Source organism: Protopterus annectens, chromosome 10.part0 (assembly GCF_019279795.1).
Source record: "Protopterus annectens isolate FY-2018-M chromosome 10.part0, PAN1.0, whole genome shotgun sequence".
In the NCBI taxonomy this organism is placed as follows: Eukaryota; Metazoa; Chordata; order Ceratodontiformes; family Protopteridae; genus Protopterus; species Protopterus annectens.
This window is the reverse complement of record NC_056744.1, coordinates 1,422,397,711-1,422,421,455: the sequence shown is the minus strand read 5'-3', so window position 1 is coordinate 1,422,421,455 and position 23,745 is coordinate 1,422,397,711. Positions and strand designations below refer to the sequence as shown.

Here is a 23,745-nt window from a genome sequence, read left to right as displayed (position 1 = left end):
CCATTCACCCCTATCTTCCTCTACCAACACTTTACCCTCCACCGCTACCTCACCCCCATTCTCATCTACTAACTCTCTGCCCTCCACTTCTACTTCTACTCAAATTTCTTCTCCATCATCATCACCCTCAAATACCCCCTCCTCCCATTCTCCAGCTTTCTCATTAAAACCTATACCCACATCTACCATAAAAAACTCCTTCAGAAACTGAAGCCATGCTCTAATGCCCCAGATAACATTCCTTCATACTTTCTTAGCATAGCTGCCGAAGCCATTGCCTACCCCATTAGCATTCTTATCAAACGCTCTATCCAAGAAAGCATAGTACCCCAAATTTGGAAAAAGGCCTTTATCATACCTTTACATAAAGGCGGCAACAATAACAATGTTACTAATTTCCGTCCCATCGCTATCCTGTCTCCCATCACTAAACTCCTAGAAAAGTGTATTCAACTACAACTCCTACCACATCTCTTAGATAATCACCTACTAACACCCACACAACATGGATTCAGACCAGGTCACAGCACTATGACAGCCCTCCTCTCCTTCCTTGAAACTGTAAATAAAGCCCAGGACTCTGGTCATATTGTTTCTACCCTACTACTTGACTTCTCTAAGGCCTTTGACACTATCTCTCACAACCTACTTCTAACTAAACTCTCTAAGCTTAACATATCACCTTCCTCTCTGAACTGGTTCTCCAGCTACTTATCCAATAGATATCAAGCAGGAAAATGGAAAAATGCCACATCCTCATTCCTCAATACCCCAAATGGAGTTCCCCAAGGTTCCATACTGGGTCCCCTCCTCTTTAATATATTTATAAATGACTTTCGCAATTCTATCCCTTTCTCTAATATCATCCAATATGCAGATGATTCAACTATTATCTGTTCGGCCACATCCATCCCTACACTCCTAAAGCTTACTCAAGATGCATTTTCAACCACGGAGCAATGGATGAAAAAAAAAATCACCTAGCACTTAATGCCTCTAAAACCAAATTAATGGTAATCACTCCCTCTAAATTCACCTCCTTCGATACAAACACATTCTCTATTACTAGCCATAACAACTCATCTCTGGAACTGGTGTCAGATGCCAAGTTACTAGGGGTCCAAATTGACAGTCAGCTTAAATTCAATTCCCACCTCCAACTAAATATAAAAAAAAAACATCAGAAACTAGGCATGCTCTACCGACAAAATCATTATCTTACACCCTCCACTAAAATCACTCTCTCTACCTCATTTCTTATCCCCTCCCTTCTCTATGGAGCTCCACTCCTAACTAATCTACAATTCTCCCTTAAAACACAACTTTCCTCTTGCTACAACAAAATCACCAAGTTCGCTACCAGCCATAAGTCCTCCACCCACCACTGTTCTTCTCTCCACAAACTAAGATGGCTAGAACCACCCAATCATCTCACCTATACTCAACTTACTCTTGTACACAAGCTCATTTTCAACCCCTCCCTCTGTTCCTCCCTTTCCTCTGCCTTTAAAATGCACCTACCTGACACAGTACTAAGGTCTAACAACCAAAACCTATTAGAAGTGTACAAACAAATTCGTCCCCCAGGTAAAAATCTCCTATCTTATGGTCTAGCACATCTCTGGAACTCTCTACCACCATCCATTCGTACCACCTCTAACCGCTTTATTTTCAAAAAGTCTCTTCACTCATATCTAGTATCCCAGTGGGAATGCTCCTGCTCCCAACCCACATAACTTACACTGGCAATTTCCTTTTACTTTCTCTCATAACTCATACATCCTTGTTCTTTCTAAGCTATTTGCAAAGAATGCATTAGATTGTACCTCTTAAGTGCAACCTTCCTAATATGTAATGGCTTCTCAGTATTTATATTGTAATGTTCCTTTTTACTACTCTGTATCATCTGTAATGTTCTTCACTAGTCTGTACTATTTGTAATGTTTTGCTCTAGTCTGTAACACTTGTAAAAAATATAATCTAAAACCTATTGTAACCTTGCTTGTTTTTGGAGCTTTTCTCCCCAGGACTCCATTGAAAATGGGTTCATATTGGCCCAATGGACTATCCTGGAAAACCAACTGCAAATAAATAAATAAATAAGAGAGGAAGCGATTGTTCCTATACAGCATACCTAGCTTTTGGTGGGTTTTCTTAATATTTTGTTGAATATGGATATCGAACTTGAGATGTTCGTCAATAGTAATACCAAGTAGTTTAGCGGAAGGAACCACTTCTATAGCTGAATTAGTTTGACTTAGCACTTTGAAGGCATTTTTGTTGTAGGAGTATGTCTTTGTGGGAGAGAAAAGTAGAATTTTTGATTTGTTTGCAGTGAGAGAGAGGTGGTTTTGGCGCATCCAATTTTCGGTGGTTGAGAAGGCAGTTTGTGTTTTTGACAGCAATTCTGAGAGGTTAGAGGCAGAGCAGACTAAGATAGCATCATCTGCATATTGAATAATTTTGGAATCAGGAATGGCAGCATGAAAGTAATTTATGAAGCTATTGAAAAGCATGGGCCCTAGGATAGATCCCTGTGGTATGGCCCCTACGATAGATCCCTGTGGTATGGGCCCTAGGATAGATCCCTGTGGTACACCAGTTGGGGTAGGTAAGAAGGAAGAGGTAGAGTACTTCCATTTGACTGCATGAGTTCGATCTGATAGGTAACTGGAGAACCAAGATATAGTGTTTGGGGAGAGATGGAGCTTTGAGAGGTGATAAAGAAGGTGTTTGTGTGAAACAGTGTGGAATGCTTTGGACAGATCGAGCAGAACAGTAGAGACTAGATGTACAGAGTCTCGGGCTAGACTGACTGTTTCAAAGAAAGAGAGTAGAGCAGTTATAGTACTATGGCTTGGATGGAAACCATGTTGTGTTGGTGTAAGAAGATTGTTATGGGCCAGTAAGGCATAAGTTGAAGGTGAATGCACTTTTCAAGGATTTTAGAGATTGGAGAGAGCAGAGCGATAGGGCAGAAGTTAGAGATGCTGGTGTTTTTGCCTCCTTTATGAAGGGGAAGAATATAGGCTGAGCGCCAGAGTTTGGGGATGTAAGATTCCTTAATAGATCATTTGATTATAATACTGATTGGGAGAGCTAAGGCATCAGCAGCACATTTTAGAAAGGCAGTGGGAATGTTGTCAGGAGCATTACAGCATGGTTTAAGTTTGGATAGAAGTTTTTTTATGGAGTTAGTAGAGGCAGGTTTGAAGTTGAACAAGGGGGTAAGAGTTATTACTGGGGTTGGATGAGGAAGAGAGAGGGGCTGGAGGGTTAATGTTGGGGAAGGTCCTGGTCAGGTCAGAAATAGTTTCTAAGAAGAATGAGTTAAATCAGAGGCTAGATCAAGATCCGATTTGCTTGGGTCAGGACACGGATTATTTCTGGATCCTTGATTAAGCAGTGAGTTTATTGATTTCCAGAATTGCTTGGGGTTTTTGTTATTGTTGGACTGGAGTTTGATGTAGTAGGACTTTTTGTGCTTGGTTATTAGCTGTTTTGCTAGGTTACGTTGCTGTTTGTATTGGAGCAGGGTATTGGGAAGTTTATCTTTTTGGTAGAGCTTCCAAAGTTTGTCCCTTTGGTGCATAATTTTCTTAGTATCTTTGGATAGCCAAGGAGCTGTATTAGTTTTTACCCTCTTGTGTCTAAGAGGGGCAAGGGAGTTTAGAGTGTCTAGGAAGACAGAGTTGAAGTGTTCTATAGCATTGTCAAGAGGAAGGGAGTTTAGTATTTGCCAGTTCATTTGTTTGAGAATGTTTGAGAATGATGTGGGGTTGAAATTACTGAGGTTATGGCTATAAATATATTGGTGTTGGTGAGGGGTAGAGGTCGTTGAGCGATGAATGTAAGCTGGGAAATGGTCACTGATGGAATCAGGAGTTGTGCCAGAGTTGGTTATTACTACAGTACTGTTAATGAGGGTATTTATCAATGGATTTCTGAATCTATATCATAACACATCAAGCTATAATCATAGGCAGGACTGTTCCAGACATACTTCATTCATAGGTAGTTACTAGATGTACAGTCCAGGAGACCATTATGAAGTGTAACTCAAAATTCAAAATCACTTCAAAGCACCGTCAGGTTAAGTGATTTGCTTAAGGTTGCACAACAGCCAAATGAAGGCCGAGAAACAGAATCAAACCCTGTACTACAGAAAATAGCACATTAACAGCTTATAACCTTAATCCTCAATGCTAACTGCCAGACTACCTGTTCTGGTTCTGTGAATTTCATGCTCATAATGCCACAGTGGAACAAGCAGCAGTGAGAACTCGTGTGCTATATAACTGCTTTGTATTGTACTATGATCCATGTCATGATGTCAAACATGCATCAGTGTGCAAAAGGGCTACCATTTTGTTGCTTAAGTGGACCCAAATGATTGTCACTACTTCATATGCTACGAAAAGCAAGATTTCTTGGTGAAGTTCAAAAGACATCAATAGGGATTTCACTAGTGACTGCTGGGCCAATAAGATGGCCCTTCATACAAGACTGATGCCTGGCACAATCCTCCCATGATGATGAATGATGCTGCTGGCATCTCCAATTATTGTGAGCAATGTAGTCATCTCTACAGCTACCTGCAGTGTCATAGCCCTGAAATGCTTAGCCAATAAAAAGTAAAAGTTAGGGACAGACAGACAGAGACATGACACAGTTTTACTGTAAACATTTTCCCTTTGACTTTTCAGGTCCAGCACTGTAGTATGTTCTTCCTATAATGGCTTACAGCCATGGAGCAGCAGAGGGAGAATGCATGCTACAGGAGGAAAGAACCCCTTCACCTGTAATGGGATGCATAAGACACCTGAACTACTACAACATACAGCTTTAATTGACTGTGTAACATATGAGTGTAACAATGAGTTCTCTTTTATTTCTCTTCCTTCTGCAGGTCCTGGTTGTAGCAGTGGTAGAGAAGCAGCAACATTAATCACCTTAGCCTGAGCCAATCAACAAGTTGTACACTGGGTCACTAGGGGGTGCCAGCCCTAACTCTCAGCATGGAGATGGAGGTCACCCTGCTGTCATTATCCTGGAGGGATCATTATTGGCCCCTCTGGCTTGTACTTAGGAAGGAAAGACAGGCTCCTTATCTGACAGTGGCCCACAGAGATCCCTTGTAGTCATCAGGCATTAGTTGCAGAGGCTTGTGATATGAAGTCTGGATGCCTGCCTCACAAATGTGGCATGCATCCTGGCATGGATGGTTGTACTGTATGACCAGAAGGCCTTCACCATTGGGCAGCCAGAGGAACAGCTTACATTTGATATTAACAATGATGGTGACTGACAGTGATTGACATCTGCGTAGAATAGCCGATGGACCATTTGAGTATCAGCCATGTACCCTGGCCAATCTTCTATCCCTGGGTTTGCCTACCTTGTGCAGCACTCCTCATGCCTTGTTTGCCATGGAATCTTCCCCATTATGAAGTGCTCACCCTCTGTCAGTATTTGCCCATTCAATGTTGTCCCCAGTTTTTGTGTCAATACCACAGCTACTTTTGCCTATATTTTATGTTTGTTTCTGTGCTCATTTACAAAATCACTTCTCCCTCAGTCCATTTTAGAATTATTCCTTACTTTTCCACCTGTAATCATCTAGTTATATGAAAAACAGGAGCCTTTTCCACACACACAAAAAAGTGCTCTTCTTCCATCCTCAAGATATCTCTTGTCCTCTACCTGCTATCCCTATTTTTTTTTACTTTCCTATCTCCTCCTACTCTACCTGCTATCCCTATTTTTTTTTTTACTTTCCTATCTCCTCCTTTCTTCCCCTTGTATAACTGTGTCTGTAATTTGCTGTGGCAGCCCTCCTTGGCCAGTGTATCACTACTTATGAGGCACTGATGAGGTACATAGTTGTGTACATGACCGCACATAGTTTTGTGCATGCTTGCTTGGGAACACTTTCTGTGATGCTGACCACTCCATTTATAAGAACTTCGGTACTGCAGTTCCTCCACTGAACCAGCCTAATGCCACATGTCCAAATAAATTGGCTCTACTACTTTTCTGTGCACTCCATTTTGACAAATACCGGTAATGTGCAAGTCACAATTTATACCTAAGCAGCTATAGGCCACATTAAATTATAAGATCCTTCAAGTTTAATTCTGCACTGCTGCATGCTTGTAAATGAATCCTAGGCATCACCTATCACTGAAATCCCTATTAAAGCAAAAACACTGTACTCTATAACAAGTTCCACTCCAAAAATACTGTCCTTTATCCAGATCAAACATTCGCTTGAAGATTTCACCACGGCCTTCATTTACTGAACCTTTAAGCTATGGAATTCTCTGTTAATATATGTCAGGACACCTGCCTCCTACAATCATTTTAAAGCCACACTACTTACAAAATTGTCAGAATCAGTCCACCCAAAACTGTAGCAAAATGACACTAGTCTTTGGACCTTTTGATCTTTCCTTGTAGGCAAGCGAAGTTTTTCCAATTTTGTGGCCCAGTTTAGATTATTTTGAAGAAGTCCCTCTGTGGACGCACCCTCATCAACTACCCCATTCCTCCCTTCATGTAATTAATGTGTATAAAAATTAGAATATGTTTATTTATTAGCTTATAGTTTGTTATAATATATGTTAAAACAGAAGTAAACTAGTGGACTCTTGTAAAATCCCCAGATTCAATCTCCCATAGCTTCTCTCTCTTAAAGTCTGTTTAACTCACTCAAGCACACTACAATGTACTTGTCTTATGGGCCACTTGCATCTTGTGTCCACATGGTGCATTATTAGGTGAGTGCATCCTAGTTTACCAAGTAAACATATTTCCAAACTCCTGCAGTACCTGTGCCTGTACCTGTTTAACTTGTGCAGGAGACAGCTAGACAGTGCTCCTTTGTCTCTCCCCCTAAACTTCTTTTCATTTTTTTCCACTTTTGTATCTTCATCCATTCCCTTCTTCCCTCGTTTGATTAATGTTTCACTCTGCTTCATATCTCATTATCAAAATTGTGCATACTCTAAGTAGTTTGTTCTTTGTATATTTTCTTCCACCTTAGAAACATTATACTGTATGATGTTATAACAGTGCACAGCTATATGGTGATATGTTATATACTCTACACAATGTGCTGACTTTGGTAACACCCAGCAGACAATGGTGCTAAGAAGCAGTCTCACACTGGAACATAAAACTGATAAAAATCTACTGACTTATCAAATTCTTCAGCTCTCGCCTCTCTAGTCCACTGTCCTGGGATGCCAAAAAGTGTTGGACAAATGAGTCAGTGGGACTGCACTAAATGGTTGTGTAAAAACTGGATGCCCAAAAGAGCATCAAAATATGTAACCTATGTGAAAATAGGTGAAGGCTGCCAGCCTAGCCAGACAGAATTTTGTAGATAATTCTGTCATTTGTAAATATTAATATAAGCCACAGGCTTGTTCTCTTAAATGGGAAAATGGTGTTAAATGTGGAACTGCAAAAATGTAACAACAGTGCACTTTGCTGTAACAAAGCTGATAAATCAATTCTCTACTGTCAAAACATGGAGCCAAGACGTCTATATAAAGGCATTCTGCCTATTGTTTTGAGGCCACAGTTAATGGCTAGAATTTGCATGTATAATTTTTTGTATTGCTCTGGTTCCTGACCAGCTGCAAGATCAAAAGGGCTATTAACCTCTGAAAGTCTCTTAGCTGGGAACCAGAAAGAAATGATGTAAACTGAAATGAATCAGTGGTACTGTGTTATCAATTTAAGGACAGAAAGAATGAGAGCATTTGAGCATTTGTCTTGAGAACATCCAACTCACCACTCTGCCTGTGTCTGTATGTAAGTAGGATTTTAGAACTGTGTTTTCTCTTAGATATAGCTAGGAAATAGGAAGAATAGACTAGTTTGTTTTTCGGTGATGTCAAAACTTTTCTACTGTATTATTTTAAGTACTTCTCTGTGATCTATGAACTCTTGACTAGCACTGTGTAGTAAGAAGTATTGCCTTGTGTTTTTTATTATGTATTATGAAATATTTTTAAACCTTTCAACCGTGGCTGTTTTGTAGAGATAATTGAAGTTCTAAGAGTACACTGCAGGTATACAGAGATATTGTGCCAAGTCACTCCAAACAAGTCTTAACTGTTTGGTTGCACTTACCAATTGGATAATACTATTGCACAGTATAATTGGACACCCTTTCATAAGGGCCTTTGAGTAGCTGATAAATATTAGCTGGGTGGTGGCAGTGATTTCTACCTTATAATCTGGGTAAAAGGGTCACAGTTGGAGAACCTGTGCCAGCCTTCCCCAGGAGTGTCTGTGGGGTTGTATAAACTCTTATCTCAAAGTGTGTGTGTGTGTGTGTGTGTGTGTGTGTGTGTGTGTGTGTGTGTGTGTGTGTGTGTGTGTGTGTGTGTGTGTATGTGTGTGTCAGCTACTTGGGCAGGGACATGAAACATTGGTTGGACAGAGAGGGTGCTGGAAGTTTTAGCTTGCCCACTAGGCTGAGATCTGGACCCTATAGTTGTGCCAGTGGGGAGTCTTATTAGGGACATGGACAGAAAGGGAGTAACCAGCCTCAGACTGACTGTGATCTCTGTGTGCTCGTAAGGGAAATTGTACTTTACTGAGTGGGTATTTATTATCCTTTCCCTATATGGACACCTCTCACTGGTGTTAGTGGTGAGGACTGAGGCTCCTTTATTGCTGGGCCAGTGAAAGGGTGAGACATATCAAATGTTTGGCAGTGGTAGGATATCCACACCACATATTAATTGGTTGGCAAATGCTAATTGGTTTGTAGTGGTGTGGGTAGAGTGAATTCCTGTAGCTTGTGTACAGTGATCACTGAAGGTGTTTTGTACTTTAAATCAGCCACGCAGTGAATACTCAGAGTTCAGATCACAATTGTTTTATTTCTTTTGTTAGCTTAGTTAGTCAGGCAGAGCAGGCAGCATATCAGCAGAGGAGTGCAGAAAGCTGACAAGGAGCCAGCTGACTGAGGTGTGCCAGGCTAGGAGGCTGATGCATGGAAACCTGACTATGGCACATATGATTGCAGCTTTGATTACAGCTGCATCAGAAAACAGCAACCATGAAGACTATCGGACTGGCAGTGGAGATGTACCACCCTCAGAGAATGGCCAGCTCAACCTTTCTGCAGAGGACTTAAAAATCCATCTGGAGCTAAAGAGACTTGACTGTCAAGGTCAAGTGTTTGGAAATAGAAGCAGCTGAGAGACTGAGACATCTGCAGACTGAGGAGAATGAGAAACTGCTATGCCTGGAAGCTGAGGAAAAGGAGATACAGAGGCAGCATGAGAAGGAGATGCTGACTCTTTGCCAGAGTCATGGAGGTAATGGGGAAGGGAGTAATTGGACCCCAGAAGCACAAATGGTCAGCAAATTTCTTCCGCAGTTTAAAGAAGGGGATAATTTTGATAGTTTCATTCATATGTTTGAGAGGGTATGTAAACAGTATGATGTTGACCAAAGACTCTGAGTATGGTTCCTGACCTTCCTTACTCCATGGTAAAGCTGTAACTGCATTGTCTAAAATGTCTGACACTGACTGTTTTAATTATACTACAGCTAAGAACGGTTTGTTAGAATTGTTTAAGCTAACACCTGAAACGTATAGAAAAAAGTTTCATGAGCATAGACGCAAGGCAGATGAAAGTGTGTGTGAATATGTTGCTGAACTGAGCACTTATTTTCATAGGTGGGTGAGTGGATGTCAGGTCACCACTTTTGAAGGCCTGGCAGATCTTTTGGTGAGGGAACAAGCCCTTAGCACTTTGCCTGAGGACATGAGGATCTGGTTAGCTGGTAGATAATGTGCTACTTCAGATGAGTTGGGGAAGAAGGGAGACCTATACCTAGCAAGCAGGGCATTCCTGCACAGGAAAGGGACCCCAACTACTGCTCAAGGGGCAAAAGGAACCCATGGTGGGCAGCACAGACTGCCCCAACAGAATCTGCCAGTAGCAGGGGACACCACTAGTCCAGGTACATATGCAAGACCTAGCGTTAAATGTTTTGAATGCAACTAGTGGGGCCATGTGGCATACAGATGTCCACAGACACAAGGTGGGGAACCAAAGTTGAGAGAGCCAGTAAGTGGGGAAGACAAAATGCCAATAATAGGTTGTCTTGAGACAACAGGGGTACCAAACTACCATCCTGCAGATGTCCTGATAGGGAAGGATTTGGATAAGACAGTACCATGTGCTTATGCAGTTACACACAGTAAGGCTAAGAGACAAGCATGTGTGTCTGATAGCCTGGGGGAGACCCAGACAGACTGCATACGTGCAGCCAGGACTGATGATGTGGTTACTTCAGGGAGGGAGCTACTCTGTAGCTGTGAGACTGAAGGTGAGCCACAGCTGCTTGTGGGTACTGATGTTCCTTTGGACAGAGAGACTGCAAAGGAAGAGGTGAGTAGTAGTACCCAGGCTACAATGAGGCACCATCAGAGGATTCTAGACTTCCTGTGGAAGGGGAACTGGGAAGGGTTACAAAGACAGAGTTGAGACAGGCTCAGCTCTCAGACCCTACATTGTAAGGTCTGAGGCAGGTAGCAAGGGAGGCACCTGATTCTCAAGGGAAGGGGGATTCTGTATACAGGGACAACAGGTTACTGTATAGAGAGTGGAACCCTGAGGGAGGGCTAGAAGGTGAGAGGGTACGGCAGTTGGTAGTGCCTAGAGCCTACCATCTGGCACTTCTAGCTATAGCCCATGATATTCCCTTTGCAGGTCATATGGGCATAAACCATACGCAGCAGTGTATTATGCAGAACGTCTATTGGCCTGGAATTTTCAGAGATGTACTGTAGGACCTGTGAGCAGTGCCAAAAGGTAGGCAAGGCAGGAGACAAGGTAAGAGCTCCTTTGATGCCTTTGCCTGTGACTGAGGAGCCATTTCAGAGGGTAGCTATGGATATTGTGGGGCCTCTGAATACCCCAAGTTCCACAAGGAAAAAGTATATCCTAGTGGTAGTGGATTATGCTACACAATACTCTGAGGCAGTGGCTCTGTCCTCCGTTGAGGCAGAAAAGGTGGCAAACGCTTTGTTAGAGGTTTTCAGGAGGATAGGTTTCCCAAAAGAAATACAGACTGACAGAGGTGCCAATTTCATGTCAGATCTGCTGGCTTGACTGTGGTAGTACTGTGGGGTGAAGCACATGAAGACTACTCCCTACCATCCCCAGGCCAATGGTCTTGTTGAGAGGTTAAACTCTACAATCAACTCCATGCTACGGGCATTTGCAGACCAGTTTAAGAGGGAGTGGGACAAATATTTGCCCCATCTGTCATTTGCTTACAGAGAGGTTCCCCGAGAATCCACAGGTTTTTCACCCTTTGAGTTGCTGTATGGGCATAGGGTGAGGGGACCTCTAGATTTAATTCGAGATGAGTGGGAAGGTGAGTGTGAACCTCACAAGCAGTCTATTGTGGCATATGTCCTAAACCTCAGGACAAGGCTCAGGTAACTCATTGGCTTGGCCCAGGAGAACCTGGCAGAAGCCCAACAACAGAAAAAGGTATGGTATGACAGGAATGCTCAAGCTAGAGAGTATGCTGTGGGGCAGCAGGTAATGGTTCTCATTCCTATCAGACACAACAAGCTGCAAGCAGCTTGGGAGATACTCTACAAGGTGGTAAGAAAGGCAAGTGATGTTAACTCCATGGTGGAACTGCCAGGCTGAAGGCAGGGACACAAAGTGTACCATGTTAACATGATGACACCTTACCATGATAGGGAGGCACTTGTACTAAGTATTTGCAGTGGATTGCAGAAGGAGTCTGAGGGAGATCTGGTGACTGATCTCCTCAGTGAGGCTCGGACTGACACCTCAGTAGAAGGGGTAGCAATGTCCCAGCAGCTATCTCCTACCCAAGTTCGAGAAATCCAAGCAGTGCTACAGGAGTTTGGGGACACGTTCACTCGGAAACCAGGGCACACCCACCTGGTGCAGCACCAGGTGGATACAAGACCCCAAAGGCCTATTAGGCAGGTCCCTTATAGGGTGCTGAGAGAGTGAAACAGACTCTGAGGGAGGAGATACAGGAGATGTTGGAACTAGGGGTGATTCAAGAGTCAATCAGTCCCTGGGCCTCCTCAGTGGTGCTGGTGCCAAAGAAGTATGGCAGCACCAGGTTCTGTGTGGACTACAGGAAATTAAATAGTCACACTGAGTCAGATGCTTACCCTATGCCTAGGACAGATGAGGCCCTAGACCAGCTGGGTAGGGCTAAGTATCTTAAAACCATTGATCTTACCAAGGGTTACTGGCAGGTGCCCTTGACTGGGTGCAGTCTTGGTTTTATGAACTAAGCTTTGTTCTGTAACTGTTTGGCTTTTTGAGGTGCCCTTGACTCCCAGTGCTAGAGAGAAGTCAGCCTTTGTGATGCCTTTTGGCTTGTATGAGTTCACAAAGATGCCCTTTAGGATGGAAAATGCCCCAGCGACTTTCTAGAGGCTGGTAGATCACATCCTAGCAGGAGCAAGAGGGCTTGCCCTTGCTTATCTAGATGATATTGCCATCTACAGTCATTCCTGGCAAGAGCACCTTCAACATGTCAGGGAGGTGCTGGGCAGACTACAGAGGGCGGGGTTGACCATCAAGCCGAGCAAATGTCAGGTGGGTATGGCAGAGGCCTCCTACCTGGGACATAGAGTGGGGAGTGGTAAGATCAGGCCAGAACCTGCCAAAGTGGAAGCCATTCAGGCATGGCCTGCACCCGTGACCAAAAAGCAGGTGAGGGCATTCTTAGGGACAGCAGGGTACTACAGAAATGTTATCCCCACTTATAGTACCATAACTGCTCCCCTCACACACCTGAAAAGGAAGAACAGAGCCAGCCAGCAAAATGCCAAGTTGCTAAGATGAAGCCTAGGGTTGCAAGCATATGATAAGTCAGTGCAGCACCGCAGTGGGATTAGCCATGCCAATGCAGATGGGCTCTTAAGACAGGGAATGGGGTAAGGTATACTCAGATAGACCTAACCCTCTCAAGCAACGTTTCTCAAGGGTCACTTGAAAAACTAGCCTGAGTTCCATGGTGGGGGGGGGTGAAGATAAGTGAAGGCTGCCAGCCTAGCCAGACAGAATTTTGTAGATAATTCTGTCATTTGTAAATAGTAATATAAGCCACAGGCTTGTTCTCGTAAATGGGAAAAAATGGTGTTAAATGTGGAACTGCAAAAATGTAAAAAAGTGCACTCTGCTGTGAAAAAAGTCAATTATTTGATGTCAAAACTCAGAGCCGAGACATCTAGATAAAGGCATTCTGCCTATTGTTTTGAGGCCAGAGTTAATAGCTAGAATTTCCATGAATAATTTTTTTTATTGCTCTGGTTCCACACCAGCTGCAAGATCAAAAGGGCTATTAACTTCTGTGAATCTGTTAGCCTGGGAACCAGAAGGAAATTATGTAATCTGAAATGAATCAGTGGTACTGTGTAATCAATTTAAGGACAGAAAGAATGAATATTTGAGCATTTGTCTTGAGAACATCCAATTCACCACTCTGCCTGTGTCTCTATGTAAGTAGGATTTTAGAACTGTGTTTTCTCTTAGATATAGCTAGGAAATAGGAAGATTAGGCTAGTTTGTTTTTCTGTGATGTCAGAACTTTTCTACTGTATTATTTTTAGTATTTCTCTGTTAGGTCTGAACTCTTGACTAGGACTGTGTAGTAAGAAGTATTGTTTTGTGTTTTTATTATTTATTAATAAATATTTTTAAACCTTTCAACCATGGCTGTTTTGTGTAGAGATAATTGAATCTCTAAGAGTACATTTGTATGTATATAGTGACACTGTACCAAGTCACTCCAAATAAGTCTTGACTGTTCGGTTGCACTTACCATTTGGATAATACTATTGCACAGTATAATTGGACACCCTTTCATAAGGGCCTTTGAGTAGCTGATAAATATTAGCTGGGTGGTGGCAGTGACTTCTACCGTATAGTCTGGGTAAAAGGGGTACAAGCTGGAAAACCTATGCCAGCCTTCCCCAGGAGTGTCTGTGTGGTTGTATAAACGCATATCTCAAAGTGTGTGTGTGTCAGCTACTTGGGCAAGGACATGAAGCACTGGTTGGACAGAGAGGGTGCTGGAGGTTTTAGCTTGCCCAGCTAGGCTGAGATCTGGACCCCATAGCTGTGCCAGTGGGGAGTCTTATTGGGGACCTGGAGAGAAAGGGAGAAACCACCCCCAGACTGACTGTGATCTCTGTGTACTCTTAAGGGAAATTGTACTTTACTGTGTGTGTGTGTATTTGTTATCCTTCCCAATATAGAAGCCCCTCACTGGTGTTAGTGGTGAGGATTGAGGCTACTTGATTGCTGGGCCAGTGAACAGGTGTCACAACCTACATTATGTATCCTCATCTCATCTCATACTGTCTCTTTCTTCCATTATGGGCTTATAAGCATCTAGTCCACTTACTCTGAATGACTGGGGTCCTTTATTTCAGTTAATTTTCATGTTTGTACAGTCAAGGTGTTTCCATAAAACAGTATAAAATGTTAAGTCGCTTCACAATGTTCAACAACAGTAACAGTAATAAAATGAGGCACCTCCTTAAATATGTCATTGTTGAACTGGGGACGTGGACTGTTACATGGAAATCAACATATCCCGAGTCACAGGGGGAATAGAAAGGATTCCATGGAGAGATAACTTTGATTAGTCACTAAGGGACATGTTTTACCATGTGGAAGGAAATCAGAATGCCTTAAGGAAACCCACATGGATGTGGGACAATCATACAAAACTCCACAATTGTTTTGCTTTCTATAATATACTTCACCCTTCCCAAAAAAAAATCACCCTCGCCAAACCAGTTTAACCTTTTTCTATTTTTTTCTATTTGCCCCCTATTTTGTATGTGAGTATGAAATGATGATACCCCTACTGTACATTTACGTGTCAAACTGTTTCTATTACTGTTTTTCGACTTTCAGCTATGTAAATGATTTTTCTTTCTACCTCGGCCTCCCACCATTCAGCACAGCACATACACCTCATGTTTCACTTCTTTGGGATTATTCTGCTCCTCTCTATGACGGCAGCAAACATTTCTCTGCCATACTGTTGTATTGGTAATGTTCTATCACAAGTCTTACTGCTCAAAATTACCCCACATCACCACATCCATTATTATTATTCTTTTTTATGTTTATTAGTGCTTGTTTTCATGCTCTCTGAGTCTCAGTGTTCTGCAGTTATTTCTTGTATTTGTATCCATTATCAACCAATCATAAACCGCATGTCATCAACAGAAGTAAAACAAAACATATTACTTCTCCAATAGGCTTCAAATTACGGCTGACCTTATTACCTTATGAAATGGTAATTGCAGTACAAAAATTAGATGGTTAATCCAACTAGTTTTGAGACAAACATCCTACTGAGCACGTAGCAACAGCAACTGAGTACCACAGGAGCATGATCATCTAATACCTCAAACCATACATGAGGTACAAAGGATGCTATAACTAATAATGCTAAATTAGTCAGTAGCGCAGTGCATGACAGGGAATGTTCTCGTCACTAACAAAACATGTAACTACTATGGGAGGTAAGACTAGGAAAATGCCTTGCACTTTGGTGTAGTATCTCTCAGGCAAATTGCTGGGTCATGTAAGACATAATGACCCTGTCAAAACCTAGTGCGGGCCCCCAGCCAGTCTAAATAGGTTCAGTTGGCCAAAGGCAGGCCCTGCTTGTAGACAATCATATTTTGTGTTAAATTCTATCCTGACTCTGCCTACGTTCTCTGTTCTGAAGTCTGCCGTACCTAATAGAAACCTCATGTAATGCAGTGTATTAGTCTGTTATTGTCAAATGCTGGCACAATCTGGTATGCAGCTCCTAAGTATATAAGGGCCATATACCAGCCCCACTTTAAGATTCCTTAATGAAACTTTCAAGACATTATACCTAGATAATTTGATGTAAATACACATAGGGTTGTTATTCTGGAGGAAATAGAGACCAACATGATTTTTTTTCTTCTCTTTTCTCTGCCTTTTTTTTAGAGACCATACCTGCACAGTTCACCAGCTGCCTTTCTTTTCCCTTCCTCATTTGGACCATTTGCCTATTCTTAGCATGTAGGAGTGAAGGAAGAGAACATACTGTATTTAGAGCACAGATTATTTTTTTTTTTGCTCAAGAATGAAACCTGGATGTGTCATAAACTATCCTAAATATTCTTAACCTTGGGCTGCAGCAAACATTTTAACAGCCAACTTGAAACTAAAACTGCCAGCAGGATAACTAACAAACTATCTTGGTCCCAGCAAAACAGAACTATCTTATACTATACAGAATTGTGTTTATACTGTTTATGCATGCAGAAAAAAGGGGCACATTCTGCAGAATTAGTGTTTACCATCTTTTTTCTCATCAATCTTTTAATAGCACAGTACACTTAATTGTTAAAGATGTTTTGAAATGGAATCTGTTTTCAGTAAATCTAATTATTGTTTGTCTAGTTCATATGTGTGTGAAAGAGAGAGAGAGAGAGAGAGAGAGAGAGATGTGATACCAACCACTAATTATAACAATTTCTTACTTACAGCTAGGATTTAGAAAGCTCTAAACACTGTAAAAACCTCTCAAGATTTTGTCATAACAATATTTAATGTTTTTCAGTTTAATATATACTAACTAAGCAGAAAGCAAGAAGACAGCTAAAACAAAATACAAGTTTACTATAAAATAGTAACTACCAAAGACATCAAATTGCAAGCATATTCTGTTTTTATGAGTACACAAATTAAGTAGTCTCTAGAGAAAATTACTTAGTTGCAGTTTGTGTAATAGCAATCCTAGTCTGTAAAAATGTTATTGTCATATCATTCTAAATCCATAAGAGAGAGAGTGACAATAGTTTCAGAGATAACAGTAAAGAAAAGTTGCCTGAAAGATTATTTTCTTGCATCCAGTTTGCTTTGGAGGGTATATTTGACTGGAGCGCACGTAAGAACATGTCCCTGTCTGAGACACAAAAGGTTGTTAGCAGTAGCAGTTTCCATGACAGGTATTATCACTGCAAACCCTTCTATAGTCAAACATAATTTCAAGGTGTGTAGAGTAACAAATGAGATCCGGACTTGTTGTCAATATTTCTTTACTTTGCAGAAGGAATGGCCATACAATGAATACTAATAAATCATTTTCATCTAAACCTGCAATTCTTGCCTGCCAAAAAATAATAAAATCCACCTCTGAGAAGCAAACAGAAAATAAAAGGTATGTTTTAACGTGAGCTACTTAAAAATGCTATAAATGCACACAGAGGCTTGAAATGAACTAACCTGTATCTGCATGTCTGGCTGTGCGTCTGTGTCCATTGGTCCCTGTCTGTTAAAAAAATGATAGTGAAAGTTAGCTGTTAATGCTCCTTCTACATAAAGTATTATTTATCATAACACATTGTATTCAAACTGTAGCATATGATATAATGAACAAAATGATTATATGTTAGCATATAACTACAAAGAAAAAGATTCCAAAAAAAAAAAACACAAAGGCCTATAGGGCTCAGTTGCAAATTTAATTTACTATTAGCAAATGGAACTTCATCAGAAATGAAAAACATTGCTTCCTTGAACATCAAATTGTTAAAAACATACATCTCAATCCCCCCAAAAATATATGCAACATTCAAAACATTAAAACATATTTCAAAAATTAAATTAATACTGCTCAAGTACTCACAAAAATTATTATTCATAAATACAGTTTAGCTGACCTTAGTGATAAAACATGATTACTAGATAACTAACTTTCCATTTAACCCTGGTAGGGATGCAGCACTCCATGTTAACTGCAAATACAACTCCTTGTGCTCCAACTCAGCTTCCCAATTGCTCTCCCCACCATCAGGGATAACCTCTTCAATCACATAAAATAAAAATTTCTTAAAACTTCCATACTCCCCTGCATGTCTACATAGTGTGTTATTCAAGTTTCCTACCTTAATTGTGTAACTGTGCTGATAGATCCTAGCCTTCACCAGTTTCTTGGTTTTACCCACAAAAAATGTGAGCAGGTCACAATGTAAACAACCTCCTTTGTATTCCAGTCATAAAAACCATTGTTAGTTATGGCAGTTTGATAAATACCCAAAATCAGGTTTACCACATCATAAATATATCTCCACTGTTTGCATGCCTTTTTTTAGGCTTTTTCTCATGCCTGTTACTTTTAATTTACCAAGTCTTACTCCAAGTCTTTTAGGACATTGAACAATGATTTTGAAATTCCTCTTTTTTTCTGTAAATAAAACAAGATGATTGTCCCACCTTCCTATTCAAACCAGAAGTATGCGTTTTTGATACTTTTGGTTTGACCAGGAAAGCCTCATTATGTTTACAAGAAAGGGAAGAACTTAAAATCATTTTTGGAATCACTTACAAATGCCTTCTACCAGCACCTACAGGACTGCATGGATCAGGCAATCCCAAACAAAACTAAGACTCTTTGTACCAAAGGCAAGCATCCAGTCTGGTGGACCCCAGCCATAAACAAGCTCTACAACAAAAGGAGGAAGCTACTACAAGATAGAGCAAAATCCTTGAAAGGTAAGACACCCTTGATCACTATAAGTAAAAAACTAAGAGCTCTCATAAAATCATCCAAGGCAAATTTTGAGAGAAAAATCGCCAAGGACTCAAAAGACAATCATAAGGCCTTCTTTAGCTATGTTAGAAACCTAGGAGGAAACTCCCAGATATGCTCAGAATTAGTTCAAAATGATGTGAAGATTACTGAACCTACACACATTGCCAACATACTGGCTGACAGGTTCAGTGCAAACTTCTCCCCCCCAAAAGGAGAGATATCTATACCAGAGGATTGTAGCTCCCAAACATCTCCAACGCCCAGGTGAGAACTGCTCTCTCCAAAGCAAAAACACAGCATCCATGGGACCGGATGGTGTCCCCGGCTGTGTGCTCCACGAACTCAATGAGGAATTAAACCCGCAGTTAGGACAGCTGTTTAATCTTAGCCTCACCTCAGGATACGTGCCCAAGGAGTGGCGACGGCAACTGTGGTCCCACTTCACAAGGGCGGTGCCTCCACCGACCCTGGAAATTACCGTCCCATTAGCTTGACAAGCCTTATCTGCAAAGCCATGGAGAGGATCATAATGGAACTCATAAATAAAGACATAGGAACTTGCAGACTTTGGATCCAACCCAGTTTGGCTTTGTCAAAGGCAGATCATGCCTTTTAAACTTGGTTGCCTTGTTCAAGACAGTCACCAAGGCCATTGATGAGGGAAAGGCAGTCCATACAGCCTACCTTGACCTGGCAAAGGCCTTCGACACAATACCCCACTCAGGTATCATCGAAAAACTCATCAGCTTGAATGTAAACCCATACATCACAAGATGGGTTGCAAACTGGCTTAGTGACAGAACCCACAGGGTCAGAGTTGCTGGAGCCATGTCAGACTCAAAGCCTGTCACAAGTGGTGTCCCACAGGGCTCAGTCCTGGGTCCACTCTTGTTCGGCATCTACTTTTCTGAAGTACAAGCAAACACAGGAGGGTTATGGCTGACAAAGTTTGCAGATGACTGCAAACTGGGCGCCATAGTCGAAAACACATCTGACACAGATATCCTTCAGAAGGGCCTCACAGAAACGGATAACTGGTGCCAGAGCCATGGCCTAAAGTTAAATGCCAAGAAATGCATAGTCATACCCTTCGGGAAAAACAAGGTTACCCTAGCTACCATATAGGTGGCAATCCACTGAGCACAGAAGAAGTCATCAGGGATCTGGGGACCCAGGTTGACAGTAGCCTTTCATTTGACACTCATGTTGCTAAAGTGGTTAGGAAAACCTTCTACATTGCCCACCTGATCATGAAGGGATTTACATCTAGATCAAGGGAGGTCATCGTCCCTCTGTACTCATCACTCATTAGACCTATGATTGAGTACAATGCCCCATTCGGAATGTATCTGACCCGACACCTGCAGCAGCTGGAAAGGCCCCAAAAGTTCCTCACCAAAAGGATAAAGGGTCTCAAAAATATGTCTTATGCTGCCCGACTGAAAGAACTCCAGCTCTATTCAGTCTCATACCGCTTGCTCAGAGGTGACCTGTGCCTGACATATAAGGCCATGTCAAACCCTGATTTGATGAATATGCTTCACCTCAAAAATCTAGATCCCTCAGAACCACAAGGCGGAGACTTAAACCTTGACACGGTTATTAATAGAACGTGCTGGAGGGACAGATTCATCACCCAGAGACTCCCTATGCTGTGGAACAAAATCCCGGTACATGTGAGGCAGAGCACCTCGCTGGCCTTGTTCAAGAGGAATCTTGACCAATGGATGGGGGATCGCAGATATACCCCAGGGATTACTTCAGTGTCACTGCTTGACAGAGGCACAGCAAAATAATAGGCATAGTTTTATTCAAACTAAAGGGGTGGCGAAAGCCAAATAACTATGGGCTAGGCTTATAAATGCCCTTGGGCAGATAGCCTAGTATGAACCTATGAACCTATGAACCTATGAAGGTCCTGAAAAGATCTATGGTAAGGACTGTCAATTTACACAGGCAGCAGAAAATGTGAGGCATGAAAGCAGAAGAGATATACTTGTGGTAAACCTGATTTGCCAGTATTTATCCCACCGCCATAACTAACAAAGGTATATATGACTGAAATAAAAAGGGAGTTATTTACATTGTCACCTATTTGACATCTCCTGCATTTTATGTAGGAAAATTGAGAAATCAGTGAGGTCTAGAATTTACCAGCATGGAACATGAATAACGCACTATCTAAATATTCTAGTGAGTCTGGAAGTTTTAGGATATTGACAAGGTAAGTTGGAATATAAGGCATTGTGTTGGCAGTTGCTATTGATTGCCACTTTCTCGCCTGGGTTAAATGGAAAGTTATCTGTTAATAGTATTTTATTGCTGACATCAGGTAAGGTGAATGATAATGGTATGATTTTTGTGAGTATTAATTGAATTTTTAAAATCTACTTTAAATGGTATACATATATTTGTTGGGACATGTGATATATGTTTTTAACTATTTAAAGTTTAAAGGAAATGAAGTTTTTCAATTGTGATGCAGTTCTATTTGCTAACAGTGAGGAATGAAAGTGCTTAATTTTGTATTAGACTTGCAACTGAGTCCTAAGGGCCTTCGTGTGTTTTTCTAGAATTTTTTTTTTTTTTTACATTGGTTGGAAATTTTGTTTGGGTTTCAGTATAAAGAAAAGATGAATGCCTCCTAGTATACATACTTGCCTAGCTCAACAGGCTTTATCTGAAACAGACATCTCTCTTTGGGTATTAAACCACTGAAGCAGTAAAACCACTCTTCATTAAATACTCTAATTGGAAATCTCATGAGCCTCACATACAAAACCTATTACAAAACGACAGAGGTTTATTTACCAATGGGAATGATAAACCACTATTTATTAACTGGAATTTGCATTAATCAGTAAAATGTGTGTGTGTGTGTGTGTGTGTGTGTGTGTGTGTGTGTGTGTGTGTGTGTGTGTGTGTGTGTGTGTGTGTGTGTGTGTGTGTGTGAGTCTGTGTGTGCCTATATTCACACACACACACACACACACACACACACACACACACACACACACACACATACATATATATGTACATGTGGGTTACCTTTAGTTAATCGACAGCCCACAATACCGAAACAAACTTTGACATGGCATACCATCGACAACTGGAGAGCCGACGTTTCCCACACGGTTAGTTACCATTTGGTCATCCCGAATTCAAACACTACCACTAAAACAAACCCACCGATGTGGGGGGCACACCCCCCTTATTAAATATTCCAACTCCAAGAACGCACTGCCGTAGGGGTAAGGGGCAAAGTTCAGGTTGATGGCCAAATGTTAACTTACCATGTGGGAAACATCGGCTATCCAGTTGTCGATGTTATGCCATGTCATTCAAGTTGGTTTCGGTGTTGTGGGCTGTCAATTAAGTAAAGGTAACCCACATATGTATATATGTGTGTGTGTGTGTGTGTGTGTGTGTGTGTGTGTGTGTGTGTGTGTGTGTGTGTGTGTGTGTGTTTGTGTGTGTATGTGCATATACACATATCATACATGCACAGATACACAACCACTCACTCAGCATTATACATCTGTCTTATACATACACATCTGTCTTATATATTGATATACAGTGTTTACAAATGGACTGAGTTACTTGATTACCAGTTAACTAGGCTGGTACTAAGAGTTTTCAAGAAGAAATGACATTAACATATGCCTTGATTTCAGAAAGGCTTTAACTAACCTATGCATTGTGTCTGATCAACAGTGTGATTCTTCTGAATTCACTGGCCATGATCCATGCAAAATGTGAAAGTGAAACACAGTGCAAAATACTTTAAAGAAATCAGATAATTACATTTACAAAGTATTTATGCAATACAGCATAACTACTGGGTGAATACAGCAGGTTGCGCAAATGCATAGTACATCCAGTGATTATCAGTTATAGCTGATCTACAAGTGAAAACAGCTTGACTTTGACTAATTGCAACATGCAATCAATGTATAATAAACATACAGCAATAATGTGTAAGAGCTGATGTTTAGCAGTGAGCAATACTAGTCTAGCATTAGAGCTGCCGCCTTACAGCATTTTTTTCTTTACTTCTTGGCTGGGGTGTCTTTTGCCTGGAGTCTGCACATCCTCCCTGTAATTTTCATCAGATACTCCAGTTTCCTCCCACTGTTCATCTACATGTTGTAGGTGACTTGTCAGTCCTCCAAAAGTACAGTTTTGTACCTACCATAAATGTAGATGTTCGAAGATCCACATTGCTGCAGTCCTTACTTATGGGTAGTCCGCTGTCCTCGGTCGGCCCGAATACCAAAGTATTAGGCTGACGTCGGTCATGGGCGCCTAGATCTGACATCAGAGCGTCAGGGTATAAAGGCGCATGACCGACGTCATATCCTCAGTCTTTTCTTGCCCCAGATGTCAGAAGGCCAAACCAGAAAGGCCACAGCCAAAAACAGAATACCTCCCAAAAACATGCCCAACAACAACCATCACCTAAAGCATAGCACCAAGTCAAACTACAGAGGGGAAGGAGGGAGGGTAAATTGGACTGCAGCAATGTGGATCTTGAAACATCTACATTTATGGTAGGTACAAAACTGTACTATGTTCTTCATCTCACATTGCTGCAGTCCTTACTTATGGGTAGAATCCCAAAGCAACGGGAAAGGGAGGATGGTAAAAATCATAAAGCATTAGGGGCTAAAATGCCCTGTAAAATTGCAGTGGCAAATCCAGCCCTAGACTTAGAATAAAGAGGAAGGTGGTAATGTTTAGAAAAGGTATGCACTGAACTCCAAGTAGCTGCCTCCAAAATGTCTTTTGTAGCTACCCCCCTTAGAAAGGCCGTAGAAGTAGCAGTAGCCCTAGTGGAATGAGGCCTGATTCCAGCAGGAATCTCCTTACCATGATGGGAATAACAGAAAAAAATACAAAGCCCAATCCATTTAGAAATAGTTTGTTTTGAAACAGGTTTACCCTGTGAACCCAAAGCAAAAGAAACAAACAATTGCTGAGACTGTCTGAACTCCTTGGTTCTGCTCAAATAATAACGCAACTGCCTGTGAATATCCAAAGTATGCAAAATTTTCTCCCCTTTATTTTGGGGGTTTGCATAAAAAGTAGGCAAATGAATAGTTTGAT

At 41.4% G+C, this 23,745-nt stretch overlaps 1 protein-coding gene across 3 annotated transcripts in view; it reads right to left on the bottom strand.

The window, feature by feature from the left end:
• The window catches only part of VAV3 (vav guanine nucleotide exchange factor 3), a 2,320,370-nt gene that overhangs the window by 567,747 nt on the left and 1,728,878 nt on the right, over positions 1 to 23,745 (bottom strand). For all 3 annotated transcript variants that reach the window (XM_044086042.1, XM_044086044.1, XM_044086043.1), the window contains exon 19: positions 17,328 to 17,373. In XM_044086042.1, coding sequence (XP_043941977.1) covers positions 17,328 to 17,373 — 46 coding nt within the window. The remainder of the gene's footprint in view (positions 1 to 17,327; positions 17,374 to 23,745) is intronic.